Source organism: Rutilus rutilus (genome assembly GCF_951802725.1).
Source record: "Rutilus rutilus genome assembly, chromosome: 17".
Classification (NCBI taxonomy): domain Eukaryota; kingdom Metazoa; phylum Chordata; class Actinopteri; order Cypriniformes; family Leuciscidae; genus Rutilus; species Rutilus rutilus.
The window spans coordinates 4583348-4602775 of NC_140230.1; the positions used below are offsets into that span (position 1 = coordinate 4583348).

At 38.3% G+C, this 19428-nt stretch overlaps 1 protein-coding gene across 1 annotated transcript; it reads left to right on the forward strand.

Annotated features, from left to right (window-relative positions):
* The first annotated feature begins 1781 nt into the window (after window positions 1-1781).
* Window positions 1782-17317, forward strand: sim1a (SIM bHLH transcription factor 1a). Its single transcript, XM_084385073.1, has 12 exons — window positions 1782-1861; window positions 2152-2656; window positions 5986-6065; window positions 6877-6966; window positions 7067-7175; window positions 7261-7346; window positions 8306-8505; window positions 9691-9797; window positions 10359-10506; window positions 14091-14256; window positions 15361-15760; window positions 16368-17317. Exons 2-12 carry the CDS (start codon window positions 2482-2484, stop codon window positions 17030-17032), a joined length of 2226 nt encoding a protein of 741 aa, XP_084241199.1. The 5' UTR covers window positions 1782-1861; window positions 2152-2481; the 3' UTR covers window positions 17033-17317.
* Window positions 17318-19428: the final 2111 nt, after the last annotated feature.

A 19428-nucleotide genomic window follows, 5' to 3' on the forward strand; every position in this document is an offset into this window, starting at 1 on the left:
CAGGTGATTTCCTCTCTCTCACACACACACACACACACACACACCGATGCCCTCCTGAGACACAGCTTTCAGCATTCACACATCAACATCTGCTGTATAAGACCAGGCTTTTTTGTTGTTCCTCCCTTAAAAAATGTCCTATTAAAAATTTTCATTTTTATCATAATATCTGTCAATATAATATTTATCTTAAAATATTGTATTATTATTTTGTATTATTATATTGGCTGTCATTGATATCACAGAAAAGGATCAAATGTAAAACTGGTTTAAATGGGCTATTATAAATGAATATGTGAAGAAATCTAAAGTCTGCCGTCCTGGAGAGAAATGCTGGATCTTTATTCAGCATGACACTGATAGAAGAGTGGGATTTATTCCCATAATCAACTGTTTATGATCTTCTCGGTTGTATTTTTCCCATAATCAGCTGTTTATGATCTGCTCGGTTGTATGGAGTCGTGGACCGCAGATCCGCTGGCTTGATTTGACTGAATTTATGTTGCTGTCAGGACGATAAACAGGCAAAAACAGTGTTTTTTCAGACTAGTGGACAGAAAACATCCAAAATACACTTTTAACTGTGTCTTTCAGAGCACTTTATCTATTTGCATCCGTAGATTTCAATTACAGTATATATCTTTAAAGGCCGTTTTCTCAAAATGAGTTTTTCCTCCTACATTGAGCCAGAAATCAACACTTCAGCAGCACTGACACACACCAAACTTTACAGTTTTATTCCTATCTATATTATGAAGGTTTTTACAAAAGGGTTTTGTTCATATATAATTTACCTGCTTTTATACAACATTTTATTCCTAAAAAAAAAAAGACGAAAATGTAATTATTTTTGGCTGTTGACAGTGTTTTGTGATAAATCCAAAATCCCCTCTGTTAAAACCTTTGGCTCTAATATATGAAATAAATGAAACAATAATTTTAAACCTGACTTCATCCAATGTTCAGATTTTTTGTTCTAGAAATGTATGGAAATTAGTACATATTTAATTAGACAATGCCTCATTTGCATAGACTTTGAATAAAATTTCAGAAAACTTGTAAAAAAAAAATATTGTTTTTTTTTTTGCTATTATTAATGTAATCAATCAACTGTTGAAGTAATAAATACTAATATTTATTAGTTATATTTTTTACCCTATTCACCTGGGGTGTCTCGCCTTAAAATCACATGAACACCTGTATTTAGTTTTTTACATTGCATAGCCTATTTATAGATATGTAGTTAAATGTTTGTGTGTACTATAGCCTATATTTAATTATGTATTGTATTCACATTTTAAATATATTCTGGTTATATTTTAGGTTTTTTGATTAATGCTCTTAAAGGATAATTTGGCGAACATTCCATTATTTTAATTTTGCAGCAATTTTAAATTATTTTAATTTAGTCTGTTTTCCTGTTGAAATATGATAGATAGATAGATAGATAGATAGATAGATAGATAGATAGATAGATAGATAGATAGATAGATAGATAGATAGATAGATAGACACAGAAATTTAAATGCAAATGTTATTCATAGTGTGTTATGGGTCAGAGGTCAGCGCTTCTAACAAATCCTGATTCCTCATGGATCGGCCGCTAGTGAATGTGATCCAATGGGAAAATCCTGTCTGGTCCTTCAGTGTCCAATGAGCTGAGATCAGGGGAGGGTCCGAGTGTTAGCCAGACAGAAAGACTTCAGCAAACTCCTCCAAACACGATCCTTCTGGATACAAAGATGTTTCCCGTGTTTGCTGTGGAATTCAGCGCGAATTAACGCCAATCTGGATATTTCTCGTTGTGGAGTTATGGATTTATGAAGACAGCGCGAGCTTGCAGTGTGATCTGATATATGAGGTAAGACGACGTGCAAGTTTTAGCCTAAAGTTTTACTTCAACAAATGATGATGTTATAAAGGCGAAATATACTCAGATGCGTTCAATGACATTCCCGCATGCAGAGAAATAGACAAGATATAGCCCATCAAAACTATCTGTAGAAAGAAAAATGCGCAGTTTAAGATAATAAACGTTAATTTAATGTTAATATTAAATGTGTGGTAGTTCATAAATTAGAGCGTTTTCCTCAAAAGACACGTGCATTTCAAAGTCGGAAGAGAAATGAACGTGAATCTGCTGTTTTCCAGGAATATTATGCGCATCTGATGGATGGATTGATGGAAGGAACTTTCTAATGAAGAGATTCTGGGCCCGAGTGGATTTCATGTGTGTAAATTAAGACTCACTGCGGATTAGACAAACTAATCATAATCATGAAGGTGTGTTTGTCTCAGGTCTGCGTGTAAAACATCTGAGGAACAGCAGGAAAGAGTTTGGGAATTGGGAATGGCAGGAACGCTTTCAGGACGCTTCTGAACCCTTCCTATGCGGGTAACCGTGCTGAGATCTTGAGTTTGATGTGAGATCTTGAGTGTGATCTGAGATCTTGATCTGATCTGCTGTCAGTCACCGGGAATATGAAGGAGAAGTCGAAGAACGCGGCGCGCACCCGTCGAGAGAAGGAGAACAGCGAGTTTTATGAGCTCGCCAAACTCTTGCCTCTGCCCTCGGCCATCACCTCTCAGCTGGACAAAGCCTCCATCATCAGACTGACCACCAGCTACCTGAAGATGAGGATAGTGTTCCCTGAAGGTACGGAAGACCGTTCGTGTGTGTGTGTGTGTGTGTGTTTCACCAATGGAGTCGGTTTTGGACGGCGTCTTCTGCGCGAAGCCTAAAGAAATCTTTCATTTTAGAAAGTTGAACAGCATTAGGCCTATCGGTGTTCTTGTCAGCTATAATAACAATAATAATATAGACCTATTGTTATTGCTATTAATGTGGTGTTATTACTAAAAATATTAACCGCTCCTATGGATAGTTCAGATAGTGGACAAACCAACTGTTGGGTTTAAAAATTGGAGAGAAAAAAATTAAACCGATCGTTGGGTTTAAACATGTAATTTAAACATTTAAATCAACGGTTGGGTTTGTCCATATTTGACCCAAACATTGGTTGAAACAACCCAGCATTTTTAGTGTATCGTTATTTATTTAACTAAATTATTGTTTTGTTTTAATAGTCTTTTGATCATTTTTTGCTACATGTAGCCTAATGTAAAGGCCTTAAAGGACAGCATCGTTTTACAGTAGGATCTCACGCACGTCATTTTCAGAAAATATAGGACCTTCCGAAATCATCATCAAACATCCCAAAACCGTATAGCCTAATAAAATAGATAATAGCAATTAAAACGACGACTTTATAGGAGGCCTGTTCGTTTTTAAAAACGCGAACGCGGAGCGAAAACATTAAGGCAGTTGCGGCCTGCCACATCGCTGCATTTGTATTCGTTTTATTTATAGGCCTAATCTGTAAACAATAAATAAATAAAAATATTCTTTCTTGAATTTTATTAAAGCAAAAGGGGATTTCGTGACTTTTATTAAAGCAAGATTGATTTTATTTGAATGTAAGTGTAGTTCCGACACTCGCACACAGACTCAGACATCATGATATTTCTGATTATTAGCGTTATTATTTTCCACTTTCTGTTCTGCGCGTGACTGAAGACGATCAGCGCCAATTATCATCGTCCGATCAACACCTGGCTGGACATGAGGACACGAAACAAATATTATCGACGTTTATATTATTATTGTTGTTATTAGGCTATTATTATTATTATTATTATTTATAAGTAAAAAATTTAAATTCTATAGTGGTTTGTGGATATGCCATCACTCAGCGCGGTTGATAAACATTGACATTTCATCAGTAAGAGGCAAAAATGACGAGTAACATCAAGAGAAAAGACGAGCTTACAGTGTAAATATTAAATACATCAACAACATGACTCCAGCTTTCAAGCGTTATGTTCAGGATGCGCGCGCTTATTTATCTCTGACATCGGCTATTACGGGCTTGAATATCATTTTGAAGAAAGAGAAATATATTATGTTTATTATAGCCTACATTATAGGTCTATTATATATTTCTCTAAATAATGTAATAAATGTGATTAAAATGTTTGAAACCGAAAGAGAATCAGGAGTGAAGCAACAGCTGATGTGTTTGTGAATTACATGTTTATTCGGCTCGCGGAGTGCGCGTGTAACAGGTTATAAGCATATGGTAAAACTACACATTCCCTCTCTCTCTATATAGCCTATAGGATGCACAGGCTCCTCCGGCACTGCAGCATGTGCTGGAATCATTACACTGAAATAAATGTTTTAATGTGAATGAAACTCGCGCGGGTTAAAGGTCAGTGAGGTCAGAGTAAAGACAGCTCGAGGAAATGAGACAGTAAAGTTTTATTAGAAAATGAAGGAAGGTGAAGCTGGTTTTATGGTGGTTATTTATTGCTCGGCTGTGAAGAGAATAATTCTGACGGACACTGCTGTCAAATAATCCCCAAATATTCCGTCTAATAAATTCACTTTACGCAATAGGCCTTGTTTTCCGTTTTTATTAATTTGGTTGGTGCCTTTTTATCCCCTCTGTGGTTTTCGCTCATATTTGAAGTATTTTTTATTTATTTTTTTTATCAACGATTTCTCTTGGATGTAAATCCGTTTTACGGTCATTCGAGAATCAAAAATGGCAAAAGCTTATATAACGATCATTTATAGTCCTACTATTAGAGAATAAAATTGGCATAATGAATAAAAGACATTTCGGGCCTGTGAAAATAAATGTTCTCAGGAGCGCCTGAAGAAACGGGTTCACTGCTTTTCCACTAGAAACAGAAGAAGTGCTTTAAAATGACTCCGAAACATTTCTGCTGGAGAAAATATTATTTTGTGTGTCTCTTATTGCTGATGTAAAGTTCATGATGTGATGAGCTCACGGGTGTTCAGATGCAGTCATTTCCCTGCGAATAATCACAACTTCTCTTTACACTAAAAGTGCTGTTTTTTTTAACCCATGTTTGGGTCACATATGGACAACCATTTTTTTACATTTTTAAACCCAACGGTTGGCTTTAATTCCTTACATTTAGTTGATTTTATTTTTTATATTTTTAAACCCAACTATTGTTTATATTTTCTTACATTTTTAAACCAAGCGGTTGTTTTTTTTTATTTTTAAACTAAAATAATGGTTGGGTTTGTCCATATTTGTGTCCAAATTTGGATCCATCGGGATGCGTGAACGGCTGCACGCGCATTGCGAGTCTCAGACGGCGGTTAAATCGCGCCCAATTACATGTTTTGAAGGCAATTATGATTGTTTCGACAGTTGTATTGTTATTGTTATTATTAATATTATTATTTTGATATTTAATAAACTTAAATATTTGTAAAACAAACTGTAGAAAGCTCAGTCTCGGTCGGTCTTGATTTATAGCTATCACTGTAGCTATCATAATATAGCCTAATATATATTGTGTTTATATTTTTTAAAGCAGCAAGAGAGTTACTTTTTGTATCTGTATATTTCCTGCCAGTCTGATAAAAAAAATTAAAAAAAACAACTCTGTGTATTTTGTGTGAGAATATGGCTGTTTTCAGTCAGCTATTTGAGGAGCAGATCGAGCGATTGTTTCTGCTGGATAAACGCGGACTCCATGTTTGTTTAATATTAAAGTGGAATCAGAGCTTTTGCTTTGATCTCATGTTTGTTTTCGTGTGATTTGCATTTCAATAAGGATTGTGTGTGTCAGACTGTTTGCTTTATCGAGTTTCACCGCCTTCATAAATACTCCTCATTTACATTCAGCGTGTTTACAGTCAATTCAGCGTTAAAATATTGACTAACTGATCGTCAGATGACGATAGACTATTATTTTTGCTGCTGTTATTTTTTGTGCTGTTGCTGTTGTAGAATTTTATTAGTCTATTATTGTTCCATCACGAATGCACATTAGAGGCATTTTATTTTTATACGTTAAGATTATTTTTAAGTCGGCTCTTTTCAGTAGCTAGCCTGTGTGATTTTCTCTATTTTTATTTTTAATTAACGGGTGTGTTTTTAGGTCTCGGGGAATCTTGGGGTCACGTGAGTCGCAGTTCTCTGGATAATGTGGGCCGAGAGTTAGGATCTCATCTGCTTCAGGTAGAGAACACACAGTCTCACATTACACACACATCATATATTATTATATGTAATAATAAAAAATGTTCCTATAGGCTAATTCTGACATCAAATTATGAAACTGCTCTATCGGACTTTCGTGTCAGTTCGGGTCGCATTGCTTGTGGACGTCTAGATATCAAGATTTTTGAGTAGCTATGATATTTCATAATTTCTTTAAATGATTAAAATAATTTTTATAAATCGTTAGCCTCATAGCATAAGTCCTCTTTTAAAAAAAAAATATTACTTAGGCAATTATGCTATGAGGCTAACGAAATGCTTCCTGTGTTTTTGTTGCAAATAGAACATAAAAGCTCTATTTGATCAATGATTCAAATGTTAAACGTATCGCATCTTGTCCTAAAATAATAAACAAGTAACTGATTTACTAGAGTTAATGAATTAATGCAAATTAACGCATTAATAAATTGTCTTTTAAATTGTCGGTTACACTTTATTGTAAGGTGTCTGTGTTACAATGTGATTATATCATTTAATACTGAGTAATAATAAATAACTACATGTTCTTACTATGGGGCTGTTTGGCTTCGGGTTAGTTGCATGTAATTAAGCACAATTTATAGTAATTACTTGGTGTTATTACTAAAAATATTAACCGCTCCTATGGATAGTTCAGAGAGTGGACAAAAATATGAATAAATATAATATTTATTTATATTTCCATAGCTGGCCCAAAGACCACATGTAATGTAATTACTATAATGTAATGTACTATAACTAGTAATGTAACGTGTGTATCTAGAATAAAGTGTTGCCCTATTTTCCTCAGACTTTGGATGGCTTCATTTTTGTGGTGGCTCCTGATGGGAAAATCATGTACATTTCGGAGACGGCATCGGTGCATTTAGGGCTGTCACAGGTAACGTGCATGTTCCAGTGTTCGCTGTGTGTATGCTCAGTCTGGAGCTCACTGTGTCTCGGTCAGCTTTGACTGCAATGACAGAAGCTCATTTTAACAGGTAGAGCTGACGGGGAACAGTATTTACGAGTACATCCACCCGGCGGACCACGACGAGATGACCGCAGTGCTGACCGCACACCAGCCGTATCATTCGCACTTCGTCCACGGTGAGACACACACTCGCGCTCTTCTCTTCATCTCCAGCTGTTAGTGCACTCGTTCACCGTCTGCTTCTGACTGGTCTTTTTCTAGAATATGAAATGGAACGATCTTTCTTTCTGAGAATGAAATGCGTCCTGGCTAAAAGAAACGCAGGCTTGACGTGTGGCGGATACAAGGTAGGCCGTTTATTATTTATGTGTGCTGTTGTACAAAACTGTATCGGTAACACTTTACAATAAGGTTCATTGGCTAACATTAATGTATGAACTAACAATGAGCAATACATTTGTTACATTATTTATTCATCTTTATTAATGTTAGTCAGCTGTTCATTGTTTGTTCATGTTAGTTCACAGTGCATTAACTAATGTTAACAAATACAGCCTTTGATTTTAATAATGTATTAGTAAATGTTGAAATTAATATTAACTAAGATTAATGCTGAATAATTATTGTTCATTCTTAGTTCATGTTAACTAATGTTAGTGTTACCAGATATCTTTATTATATGCAGAGTTAGGCTTCTTCTTTTATAGTGTACACTATTAGAAGAAAAGGTTCTATATAGAATCTCAAACACTTCATATAGAGCATTAGAGGTTCCAATCATGGAATCATTTTATGGATAAATTAATTTTAATGACATTTTATGAATTAAGAAGCTCATAAACATGCTTCATCACTATACAAACCTGAAATAACCAATTAAACAAAGTATCATGCAATCATTTTAGAAATGTTTTCCCTTATATATAGCCTTTTTGGCATAAAGGAGTCAAGAGTCCTAGAGTTCTATATATAACCTTTTAGTGAGGATTTTTAATGGTGTGGTGTGAGGAGCTCATCATATTTGAAAGCATTTGGCTTCATATCATTTGTTAACAAACAAGTATTCATTACTTCAATGAACTAAATTATTACATTGTTTAAATTAATATATGTTCAGCTAACTGTGATTTTGTATATGTACATTTCTGAAATGCATGTTACCTCTGATAACAGATCACTCTAACCTGTAATGATGTGTATTGTGAAAAGCGCTATACAAATCAATGTGAATTGAATTGAATTGAATATTTGAACTAGCTGTATGGATGCATAAGTCGGTGTGTATCTGCTGTGTGTGTTTCCGCAGGTGATCCACTGCAGTGGGTATCTGAAGGTCCGTCAGTATAGTTTAGACATGTCTCCGTTCGACGGCTGCTATCAGAACGTGGGTCTCGTGGCCGTCGGTCACTCTCTCCCGCCCAGCGCCGTCACCGAGATCAAGCTCCACAGCAACATGTTCATGTTCAGAGCCAGCCTGGACATGAAGCTCATCTTCCTGGACTCCAGGTACCGTCAGCGTACACACGGAAACACACTCCTTTTATTGATACAGGATAATATATTTCCTTAGGTTATAGAGGTTCCTTAGTTAATGCATCAGCTGACACTGAGCAATACATGTGTTTATTAATCTTTGTTGACGTTATTTAATATAAATGTGTTAGTTCTAACAAAAAGGTCATTTAAATAAATGGTCACGCTTCAGTTTAGGGTCCAATTTTCACTATTAACTACGACTTTTTCCTCAATAAACTCCTAATCACTGCTTATTAATAGTCAGTAAGGTAGTTAAGTTTAGGTATTGTGTGGATTAAGGGATGTAGAATATGATCATGCAGATTAAGGCATTAATATGAGCTTATAAGTACTAATAAACAGCTAATATCTTAGTGATATGCATGCAAAAGAGCAGCTTGTTATTGGACCCTAAACTAAAGTGTTACCAATAATATTACCAGGTACGACTTTTGATTTTAATAAGGTACTAGTAAATGTTGAAATTAAAACAAACTAAGATTTGAGTTCATGTCAACATTTGTAGTTAGCTTCTGCGACCTTATTGTAAATGGTCATTTCATTTCAGATGTTATTCTAAGCATAACAATTTGAACATTAAAAAGTAAACATGAATTTCAGAACATCTGTCATTTTAATGGAAGCAAGAAAACGCTGTAAAAATGATTTTGGCGAAGCTGTAAATTAAACAAGACCACAATATTATCGGAGTACATGCAGCAAGAAAATACTGTTCCAGTCTTTCCCTTTTCCTCAGTGTGTTACTTGCCATTTCTTTGTAATTATTTGTGAAAATTACAAGCAATTTCTAAGTGAACACTGTTTCTACACCAATTTGTTTTAGTGCATCTGAATTTCCAGGATTAGTGAGCAAAAATAAGGGAATAATATTATTTTTAGTTTTGTTTTAAATATGGTCAGACTTTTGGATCCAACTGTGTTTATGTATGTATATCTATATGTATATGCATTATGGGAGTGTGTAAATGCAGCTTTGTTTGAACACGTATGTGTTTTCTCCGTGCTCATACGCAGCTGTGTTTAGTGAGCCCCGTTTGCACGTTGGGTTTACGTTTAACCAGATTTGTCCGGTTCTCCCGACGAGCCGGTGTGTGCACAGGTGTTTGTGCTCTCGCCAACACTATTGTTATTCCGTTGTGTGTTTGTGTTGGTCAGGGTTGCGGAGCTCACTGGCTACGAGCCGCAAGACTTAATAGAGAAGACACTTTATCATCACGTCCACAGCTGTGACACTTTCCATCTCCGCTGCGCGCACCACTTGTGTGAGTTAGGTTTGTTTTTCCTCATTCCTTTACAGCATCTAAGAAAAACAGCAGCTTTAGTGACGACTGGGCGCTGTAATTGATAATGCCACATTACAGGAGATGAATATGATCTCCCTGCCTCGACATGCTGATTTGAGCGTGAACTTTCATTAAACATGCAATCTATTTGTAACTAAATTAGCGAGGCAGATTTAAAACGAGAATTTTAATGTTCGGTCCTTTAAAAACACAATTTTCTATTATCCGTTGTTTTATCTATTGCATTCCTGACTGCAGCACAACACCGCTTATTAAGAGACACAATATTTGACATTATTTGCTATAAATAGTTATTAGGCTGTGAGAGATACGGCAGCTTATGGTTTAAACATGCAAATGAAAGCGGTAATTGGCTTTTACTGAATTAAAAGGTTTAAACGAAACAAAAAAAATCACAATTTTGCTGGTGGAAGTAAACAACAAATGCATGAATGTTTTTTTGACTTGTAAGACAGCGAGTGTGATGTGAAGCTGTCAGAGCTGTTCTTGCATTGATTGATTGTGTCTGTCTCTGTGTAGTGCTGGTTAAAGGACAGGTCACCACTAAATACTACCGGTTCCTGGCGAAGCAGGGCGGCTGGGTGTGGGTTCAGAGCTACGCCACGATCGTTCACAACAGCAGATCGTCCAGACCACACTGCATCGTCAGCGTCAACTACGTCCTCACGTGAGTCTCGACAGCTACAACGCTGCACCTTTGATTCGCATCGTCATTTTGCGACATTAAATGATATTTAAAGCTATGAAGCCTTTTGTATTTAGAATCGGTTTTAATAGTTAAAAGAACATGTTGCATTTGTAACCTGTGGTTTTGAGTAATATAACATTCAGAATTAATACATTTAAAGACACCCGATGACAATTTAATTGTAACATATTGTAAAATCAAAATATTTCAGCATCATTACTCCAGTCTTCAGTGTCACATGATCCTTCAGAAATCATTCTAATATGATGATTTGATGCTCAAGAAATATTTATGATTATTATCAATGTTTTTGCGGAAACTGATACTTTATAATTGAATATAATTGTCTTTTGCAACAATATAAATGTATTTATTGTCACAACACAGATCAATTTAATGCATCTGTACTGAATAAAACTATCAATTTAACCCCAACGGTACTGTATATGCATGTGAAAGAATATTTTCAATTTTCAATTTTATTTAATTTGTTTGCACTGTAACATAAACATACAATACCTAAATAAACATCAGAAACATATCCTCAAATGTTCAATACACATATACAGTAGCGGCCAAAACTGATGTCTTCAGCCTTTATTCAAATATTATTACAAATGTGTCACAGAGTTTATAAGCATATTGCATAGCTGTGCTTGTAGACAGTCAATTGTTTTATTTCCGATTATAATGCAATCAAATTTGTGCCGACATCATTTTTGTTCAGGCTGTCGTGCAAATAAATTATGAACACATGCAAAAAGTAGTCAATGCATGCTTTTTCCTGTGCGCTTTTTGTTGTTGTCGCATAGTAAAATAAAAGTAAAATATGTCAGATAAATACCGTAACTAAGTTTAGTGTTTTGTTCCTCAAATATTCAAAAGATATCTTCCACATACTTTGATGGCTTAATCTTAATAACTGGTAGGGTCCTTAAAATCGAGCATCCCCTCCAGACATCACTGTTGGCCAGTACTGTGCTTAATGACTAACATGCATGCAGCGCATTAGGCAAAAGTGTAGCAAAGCCGTATCATTTCCTCAGTCTTCTGTCTACGGCCGTGTTGAATTGCACACATTACTCCACTATTACACAGCCGAATAGCTCATCTCAGTGAGCTGCAACTATCAGTTGGTTCAACACAATCTCATTAAGGTTCAAATTGATGGTGTTTGCAGAAATCCAGTCGTGACAGTGACTGCGTGACTCTAAGCTGCCCTGATGCTCATCAGTCAGTTTAAGGGTGTCATTCCTGCTCTTGCTTTATATAATATGCCAGCTGCATGTACAGGAACTGCATGGGAGCCAGGGGTCGTGGATGATTTATTTGTCATGCATTCATACTGACAAACTCTGTGCATTACCACAATGAACTTTTCCACTGGAGCTCCCTGGAAAGAATGAGGTGGGATTGAGCAATGGAGCCATCGCTCACATACGGCTTTGAGCGAGGAGTGTGTGTGGAAGAGCGAAACGCCGCATTTGTGCGCACACGTCCAGAGAGCCCAATAGAAGTGATGCCAGCATCTGGAGCATCGACCCCCCCGCTCGTTCTGCCTCCTTTGCTATCTATCTGTTACAGATGTAAATGAATTGCATGCCAGAAGAACCTTCATTAAAACAGACTGGTTTTTAAATGCCAGTCTGCCGATAGCCGGTGAGCGTCAGACGGCTCTTCAGCCACAGCTATAAAGGAGAAGTGTTTATGAGGTTTAATTAATAGGCTGTAAAGATGATGAGTGTTTATAGCTCACAGCTTGCTAAGAGTGTGTGTGTTTTTTTTTTTTTTTGTCATATTCCATGATTCGGTTTCCTTGGGAAGAATGATTTCCATAAAAGTGTGCATTGTAATGTAGACAACCACGAGTGTGAGATCTGTTTACTGTTTAACCTCTCCACTCTCATTCAGAAATGCACAGCTAGTGTTTGGTGAGAAAAGGAAACGAGGTGGATGTGTCTAGCGTCTTATCGTGGTGTTGTCAGAGTCTACTCACACGGGCTGTGAGGTGTGAAATGAGATTGTGTGTGTGTGTGTGAGAATGACGGCTCAGCTGAATGAGATTGTGTGAATGCGCTAAATCACTGACATCGGCCAACCTGTTGCATCACCTTAGAGTAGTTCACTTCAGAATTAAAATTTCCCACGTCATCCAAGATGTTCATGTCTTTCTTTCTTCGGTCGAAAAGGAATGAAGGTTTTTGAGGAAAACATTCCAGGATTTTTCTCCATATAGTGACTTCAATGGAAACCAATGGTTTGAAGGTCCAAATGTGAGTTTCAGTGCAGCTTCAGAGTCTCGACACGATCCCAGCTGAGGAATAAGAGTCTTATCTAGACAAACCATCTGTCTTTTTCTAAAAAATATATAATATATATACATACCACAAACGATCGTCTTCAACTCAATCTGCGATTCGTCACGCATTACATAATCATGTTGGAAAGGTCAAATCGTGACGTAGACGAAAGTAACGATCCAGTGTTTACAAAGCCAACGTGCAAAGACTAAGTCAAACGCCATTTACAAAAAAAAAAGGTAAAACACACTGTCGAACGATTTTGAAGTTGGAGAAGAAAATTAGATTTTTGAACCGCAACCTTTCAACGTGATTACGCAATGTGTGGCGCATCGCAGAGATACTGCAGGACGAGCTTTTGTGGTTAAAAAAGACAGATGGTTTGTCTAGATAAGACTCTTATTCCTCGGCTGGGATCGTGTCGAGACTCTGAAGCTGCACTGAAACTCACATTTGGACCTTCAACCCGTCGGACCCCATTGAAGTCACTATATGGAGAAAAATCCTGGAATGTTTTACTCAAAATCCTTAATTTCTTTGCGACTGAAGAAAGAAAGACATGAACATCTTTGATGACGTGGGGCTGAATAAATTATCAGGAAATTCTTAAGTGAACTACTCCTTTAAAGGGTTTTGCCTTCAGGCCTTGATCCCAGAAAAAAACTCCTTTTACGGAGAGCGTACAACAATTTGCGTCAACTTCACATCAACGATCGAGTGGATGTGTACATGCGTTTGTGTGGGTGTATGTGCTTTTTCCGAGATGTCGCCATCTGGGTGCAATCCCATTAGTCTGAGCCAGGAGGGAAGCTGGCGTCGGCGCCTGGATAGCATACGTTCTTGCCATTGTTTTCTGAAAGTTATACATCACTGGGAACAGAAATCCATACAGCACTTTACTGAGAAATCAATTCCCATTTCCTAGTTATGCCTTATGTGGTGATCCCTGTGTGGGTTTGATTTAGCCAGACATAGCTCTTAATCTCACTGTGTATTTGAACAGAGCCTCCAGCCCTCTGCCGTATGTTTGTAGGAGCCTTGTTCCAATCCTGCAGGAGAAACAATGCAATTCATTTTCTGTCCTTGAGTCTTCCTCACACGCTGCTTCACAAATGAGCATGGAGCCTGAAAAATCTTTTTGTAAAAAGCCTGACCGTGCATTTAGGTAGGAGTGGTAAACTGAAAAGGAGAAATGCACCAGTGCACAGCTTCTTGAAGCAGTCGCAGGGTTCGACGCTCAATGTTGTTGTCATTTCTCAACAGGGACACGGAGTACAAAGGACTACAGTTGTCTTTAGATCAGGTGACGTCCACCAAACCCTCGTTCACCTACAACAGCCCCTCCAACCCCGTCAGCGAGAGCAGAAGAGTCGGCAAGAGCAGGGTCGCCCGTACCAAGACCAAAACGAGACTGTCTCCCTATTCACAGGTCAGTGTCACAGTAACACCTTCCAGCCGGCTGGTAATGGTATATTGGAAACTCCAGGAAGGTCTTCTGTTGCTGGGAAGACTTTGAATGTGATTTACACAGCTATGACATGTTCCTAAACATGTAACATTTCCATAAACCAGTCATTGCCTTCTAATTTAAGGTGTTGGGTTAGTGCTAAGGTTACGCCCTGGAACAACATGCAATCATTGCACTATCATTTTAAGGGTAGGGTTGGGGGTAGATTTAGGATTGGATGCTAGGAATGTTGGATGTTGATCCATGGACATGTTCTATATGTGTAAATCACACTTGTGCACAGTTTTACCTTTGCCCTTAATGCTAAAGTTATTAGTTGCCCGTGTTCCCAAACCTTGTTCCTGGAGGCACACCACCCAATAAATCTATCACATTTATTTATATAGCACTTTTAAAAACAACACATGTTGGTCAAAGTGCTTTACATATACCACGACCTAACAAATTCATACAACCCCAACACTACACGACTCTTCCTAATCAAACACACCACTCATCAGCTCATTAGTAGAGATGCTAAGGGCCAGATTTACTAACAGCTCCAGCGCAAACCGTCTTTTGGTGTTAAAAAAGTGACTTACTAGTGATACGCAGTGAAAAATTAGCATTGAAAAGGCTTGGACATGGTTATTTTTGCGGCTGATATTATTGCATATGCATTAGTTTCCCTTTCAGATGCAAAATGTATGGGAGGAAAGAATTTAAAAGGTTTGCGCTCGTCAATTTTATGGTATTTGTGCCATTATTTACCTCCCAAAAAAAGCACGTCTTAAACCAGATGTTAGTTTGTGCTGCTCTTGGTGGATTGTGTTGGTCGCAATGGAAATTATCCGGCTGCATCTGTGTTCTTTAATTTGTGCATCGTCTGTAAATCACTTGCTGAGCTTTCCACTCCCATCGGTGCTTTTTATGGGATTGCGCTCTCACGCTAATTTGCCCTGTTTAGTAAATCTGGCCCAAAGACCTGAAATGGATAAGGAAAACATCCAAAATGTGTGCTGTTGGGGAGCCTCCGGGAACACAGTTAGAAACCACTGTATTAATACATGTTATTTTCTTGTGCAGTATCCGGGTTTCCCCACGGATCGCTCGGAGTCAGATCAGGATAGCCCGTGGGGGGGGAGTCCTCTCACTGACTCGGCATCTCCTCAGCTTCTGGAGCAGTGCGAAGGCGTAGACTCCTCATGCGTGTACCGACAGTTCTCCGAACCACGGCCGCTGTGTTACGGCCTCCCGCTGACCGACGACCACTCCTCCGGCGACCTCTACGGACACACTCACTCCGAGTCCTGCGACAGGGGGCGCTGTAAGGCCGGGCGATACTTCCTCGGCACCCCTCAGCCCGGGCGAGAGGCGTGGTGGGGTGCGGCCCGCTCTGTCCTCCCGCTACCCAAGCCCTCGTCCGAGAACGGGGACAGTTTTGATGCTGTGATGCCACACATTGCCTCTATCCATAGCCTGCAAGGTGCGTTTCTTTCAGTGGATCTATAGTTTGTAGGGGTATAACAATATATCATGTCACAATATTAGCAAATAGCCGATTACGATGTATTTAGGTAATAAAACACATATAAGGGATGATAGTGTTGATGATTTACCTTTGATACTAGCGAGCGCAGAGTATTCGCGCATAGTGAGTGCAATCAAGGCGGCGAATTAATGGCAATCAACAGTCTCCTTAAAAAGAGTCAGAAAAGCAGCAGAAAGACGCCTTCATGTAACGCACATACTCAAGTCGTTTACTCAGCTGCACATATTAGCACCAAATTAACAAAAAACACTATATATTGCCCGCGTTCTGTTTGGCGTGCTCGTTTGTGATGACGTAAGATGAACACAAGTGTACCAGGGTTTGATTGAGTCAAGTTGAGTGTGAAACCAGACCAACATTGGCGCTCGGACCGCAGCAAACGGTGCGAAAGCCCTGTAGAATAACGATTCCACTCTGGAACAATTGAAAGGGATCTTTCCCTATTTTTTGTTACACTCTGCCAAAGAAGAAAAAGTGTTTGTTTTGGTTCGTTGAATCGTGTCTAATTCCACATGGTAACCCAGATTTCTTCCCCTTGCAGTGAGGGGTCACTGGGATGAGGACAGCGTGGTCAGCTCACCTGATGGCGGCTCCGCGAGCGATTCAGGCGACCGCTACCGCGCGAGTCCTCAAGAGCCCAGCAAGATTGAGACTTTGATTCGAGCCACGCAACAGATGATCAAAGAGGAGGAAAGTCGTCTGCAGCTGCGAAAGGCTCCTACAGAAATACCTTTGGAGGCTACAAACGGCCTGGCCAAGAGCCACGGCCCGTCATTTCACACTGACTTTCCCCAGTCAGGTTTGCAGGGAGTGGTGTGTCGGGGGCCGGCTCAGGGGATAAGCCCCGCCCCCAGCCCCGTTCCTCTGTCCCGTCTCAGCAGCCCCATCCCCGACAGACTGGGGAAAAGTAAAGACTTCATGCAAAATGAGCTTTCCTCGTCCCAACAGCAGCCGCTGTCAACATGCGCCGTCTCTCCGACCCCCGCGCTCTACCCCTCACAAACCCGCCAGTACCTGGAGAAACACACGGCCTACTCGCTCACCAGCTACGCACTAGAACATCTGTACGAGGCCGACAGCTTTCGAGGATACTCCCTGGGGTGCTCGGGTTCCTCCCATTACGACATGGCCACTCATCTACGCATGCAGGCTGAGCAAACGCCGGGTCATAAAGGCACCTCCGTCATCATCACCAACGGCAGCTGATGCTTATCGAACCACTCAGCGCTTCACACTCTCACAAGCTAGCCTAGATTTGCTTTTTTATTCTTTTTCTTAACTCTTTCCCCACCAGCATTTTCAACAAAAAAAAAGTTGCAACCGCCAGCATTTTTGATCTTCAACGCTATCTCGCGACCCATTAAGAGTATAGTGAGTATAAAGTGGCTAATTCGTACAAATTCTTACAACCTCACTCGTACGAATTCGTACAATTCGTCTAAACCCCAGTGATGGGTGGGTTTAGGGGCGGAGTCAGAAGTAGGTCATTCCTAGGAATTCATATGAATTGGGCAACTCGTAAAATATGTACGATTTAGCAAAAATCGTACGAATTCGTACGTGAGGTTGTATGAATTCGTACGAATTAGCCACCTTGTAAAATACTTACGAAGTGCCGTGAGTTCGGGTTGTTATTTTCATAAATATTTCATGGAATATTTTGTTGAATGAATATCTGAACATGCAATTTATCAAAAGAAACAACAGACCCTCTGCTTTTAAACGACAAACCAGTTTTATTCTAGCTTTATCCATTCTTTTTTTATCAACACTTTTTTAAATAAAAAAAACTACATTTTGAGCAAAAAGCTGAGAAAATTAAGTTTTTTTTCAAAGACTAAATCCAGTTCTGATTCACAACAATGATCAAAACACAGATGGAGTAGATCGAGTCCATCAACACCCAAAGCTTCACAGTCCTAAAGCTCGTCCTGGGTCGACATTTCATTCGGTAACATTAGGAAGTTTTGATGTATATGCTGTTTAATGTTGATGATCGCGTTATTTTACACATGCATCTGCTAACATCTGATATCGCTTGTTTCTGCTTCTTCTTCGCATGTGTTTTGATCAGGAGATTCAGTACTCTTTTAGAGGATGTGTAACAGCGCCCCCTACAGTATAACAGTGAAAACACGGAAAGCTGGAAATTTCTGTCAGTGGTGGGGAAAGAGTTAATTGTTTACTAGTAAAGAATTAAACATCCTTAAAACAAGCATTTACCTAAAAAACCTAAACTGCTTTAGACATGATCACTTCACTGAGAAGACATTTATAATTTACTGTCTTTTTTTCTTCTTCAAATTTACTGAGGTTTATGCTCAAGAAGGAAAAATAAACAATTAACAGAATAAGAAAACTGAAAACAAGTCTTATTATCTTATGCAATTTTGTATATGATAATAAACATCTTTTTTTAAGGATGTTTAGATATTTTTACTGGAAAACAAGATTAAGAACATTTGTTCAGTGTATAAATCTGTGAAAGCGACACTCGATTCATCTGTTCACAGCTGAAAAGGGTTTGTTTGTCAAATACTTTATATACCTGATTATCACATTTCTATCTTAACCACTATTATAAGCTGTAGGTTCTTGAATGAATGAGGATTTCTCAAATCATCTCTGGAAGTGGGAGAGTTAATGAAAATCAAGAAATTACAAGACTTCGTGATAGCAGTTTCAAAAATCGAAACGGGAAAACAGTATTTAATTATTTAATTTACTGTTGGGTCACAGATACTTTGTGGTTTCAGCTACACGTAAAAAATTTTTGGGATCGGTTGGTTTTTGTTCATTTTTAATGCAACAATTCTACATCCATGGCCTCAAATTCCATGCAGGTCATTTTCCCTCTATACTTGATGAGACACAGCAGTAGCCTGATTTTAACAAGTACATTTGTGGCATTGGAGAATATACATTTTAATATTTGCAAGAAAAAAATTGAAGTAGCATGTTGATCAATAACTAGTTCTAATGCAAAATGCAGCATTAATTTATTATTGTTTCATAACTGTTTAAGGTTGCTGTAGAATTGAATCTTATATCTCATGTGTACTGGGATATTATTATTATTTTTATTTTTTTGTAGTTGCATATGCTGTCCATCTGTGTTTGGACCCAATTCAGTCTTCTAAGTCACAGGCTGAAGATTCAATTTGAAACTTTTATTTATTTTTTTAAACAAAACAACAAAAAAATCGGTTGAGCACATTATTGTATATTATTGACTTGAACAAATGAACCTTTTTTTTTTTTTTTGTCCTCCTGCAAGCCTCTTAAATGTCAGCCTTTAAAATGAAAACTGAGATTATGCAATTATGAAACGCTCAAATAACTGGAACAATAATAGAAATGAAGTGGCGACTCTAGCGCTGGTTTGGGTTAGTCTGTGAGTGATTGACAGTTGCTGCTGTTTGGTGATTTGAGGTTTACACTGGAGCTTTTCTGACAGACTCCAGCCTTTACCTCACTCCTTCATGTATTTATAAGAAACTGGCTGTTTTCTCAGAGTGAGAAACAAATATTTATGATGTACATACTCAAAATGCACCCCTCCCCCCTCGCACACCAAATAAAATGATGCAAAATGGTACTGC

Excerpts from the sequence above, each read along its gene's own strand:
- sim1a (XM_084385073.1), top strand. The coding sequence starts at position 2,482 with ATGAAGGAGAAGTCGAAGAACGCGGCGCGCACCCGTCGAGAGAAGGAG. Across the intron at positions 8,506-9,690 it reads CTCATCTTCCTGGACTCCAG|GGTTGCGGAGCTCACTGGCT; the intron begins GTACCGTCAGCG and ends TGTGTTGGTCAG. Across the intron at positions 14,257-15,360 it reads GACTGTCTCCCTATTCACAG|TATCCGGGTTTCCCCACGGA; the intron begins GTCAGTGTCACA and ends TTTCTTGTGCAG.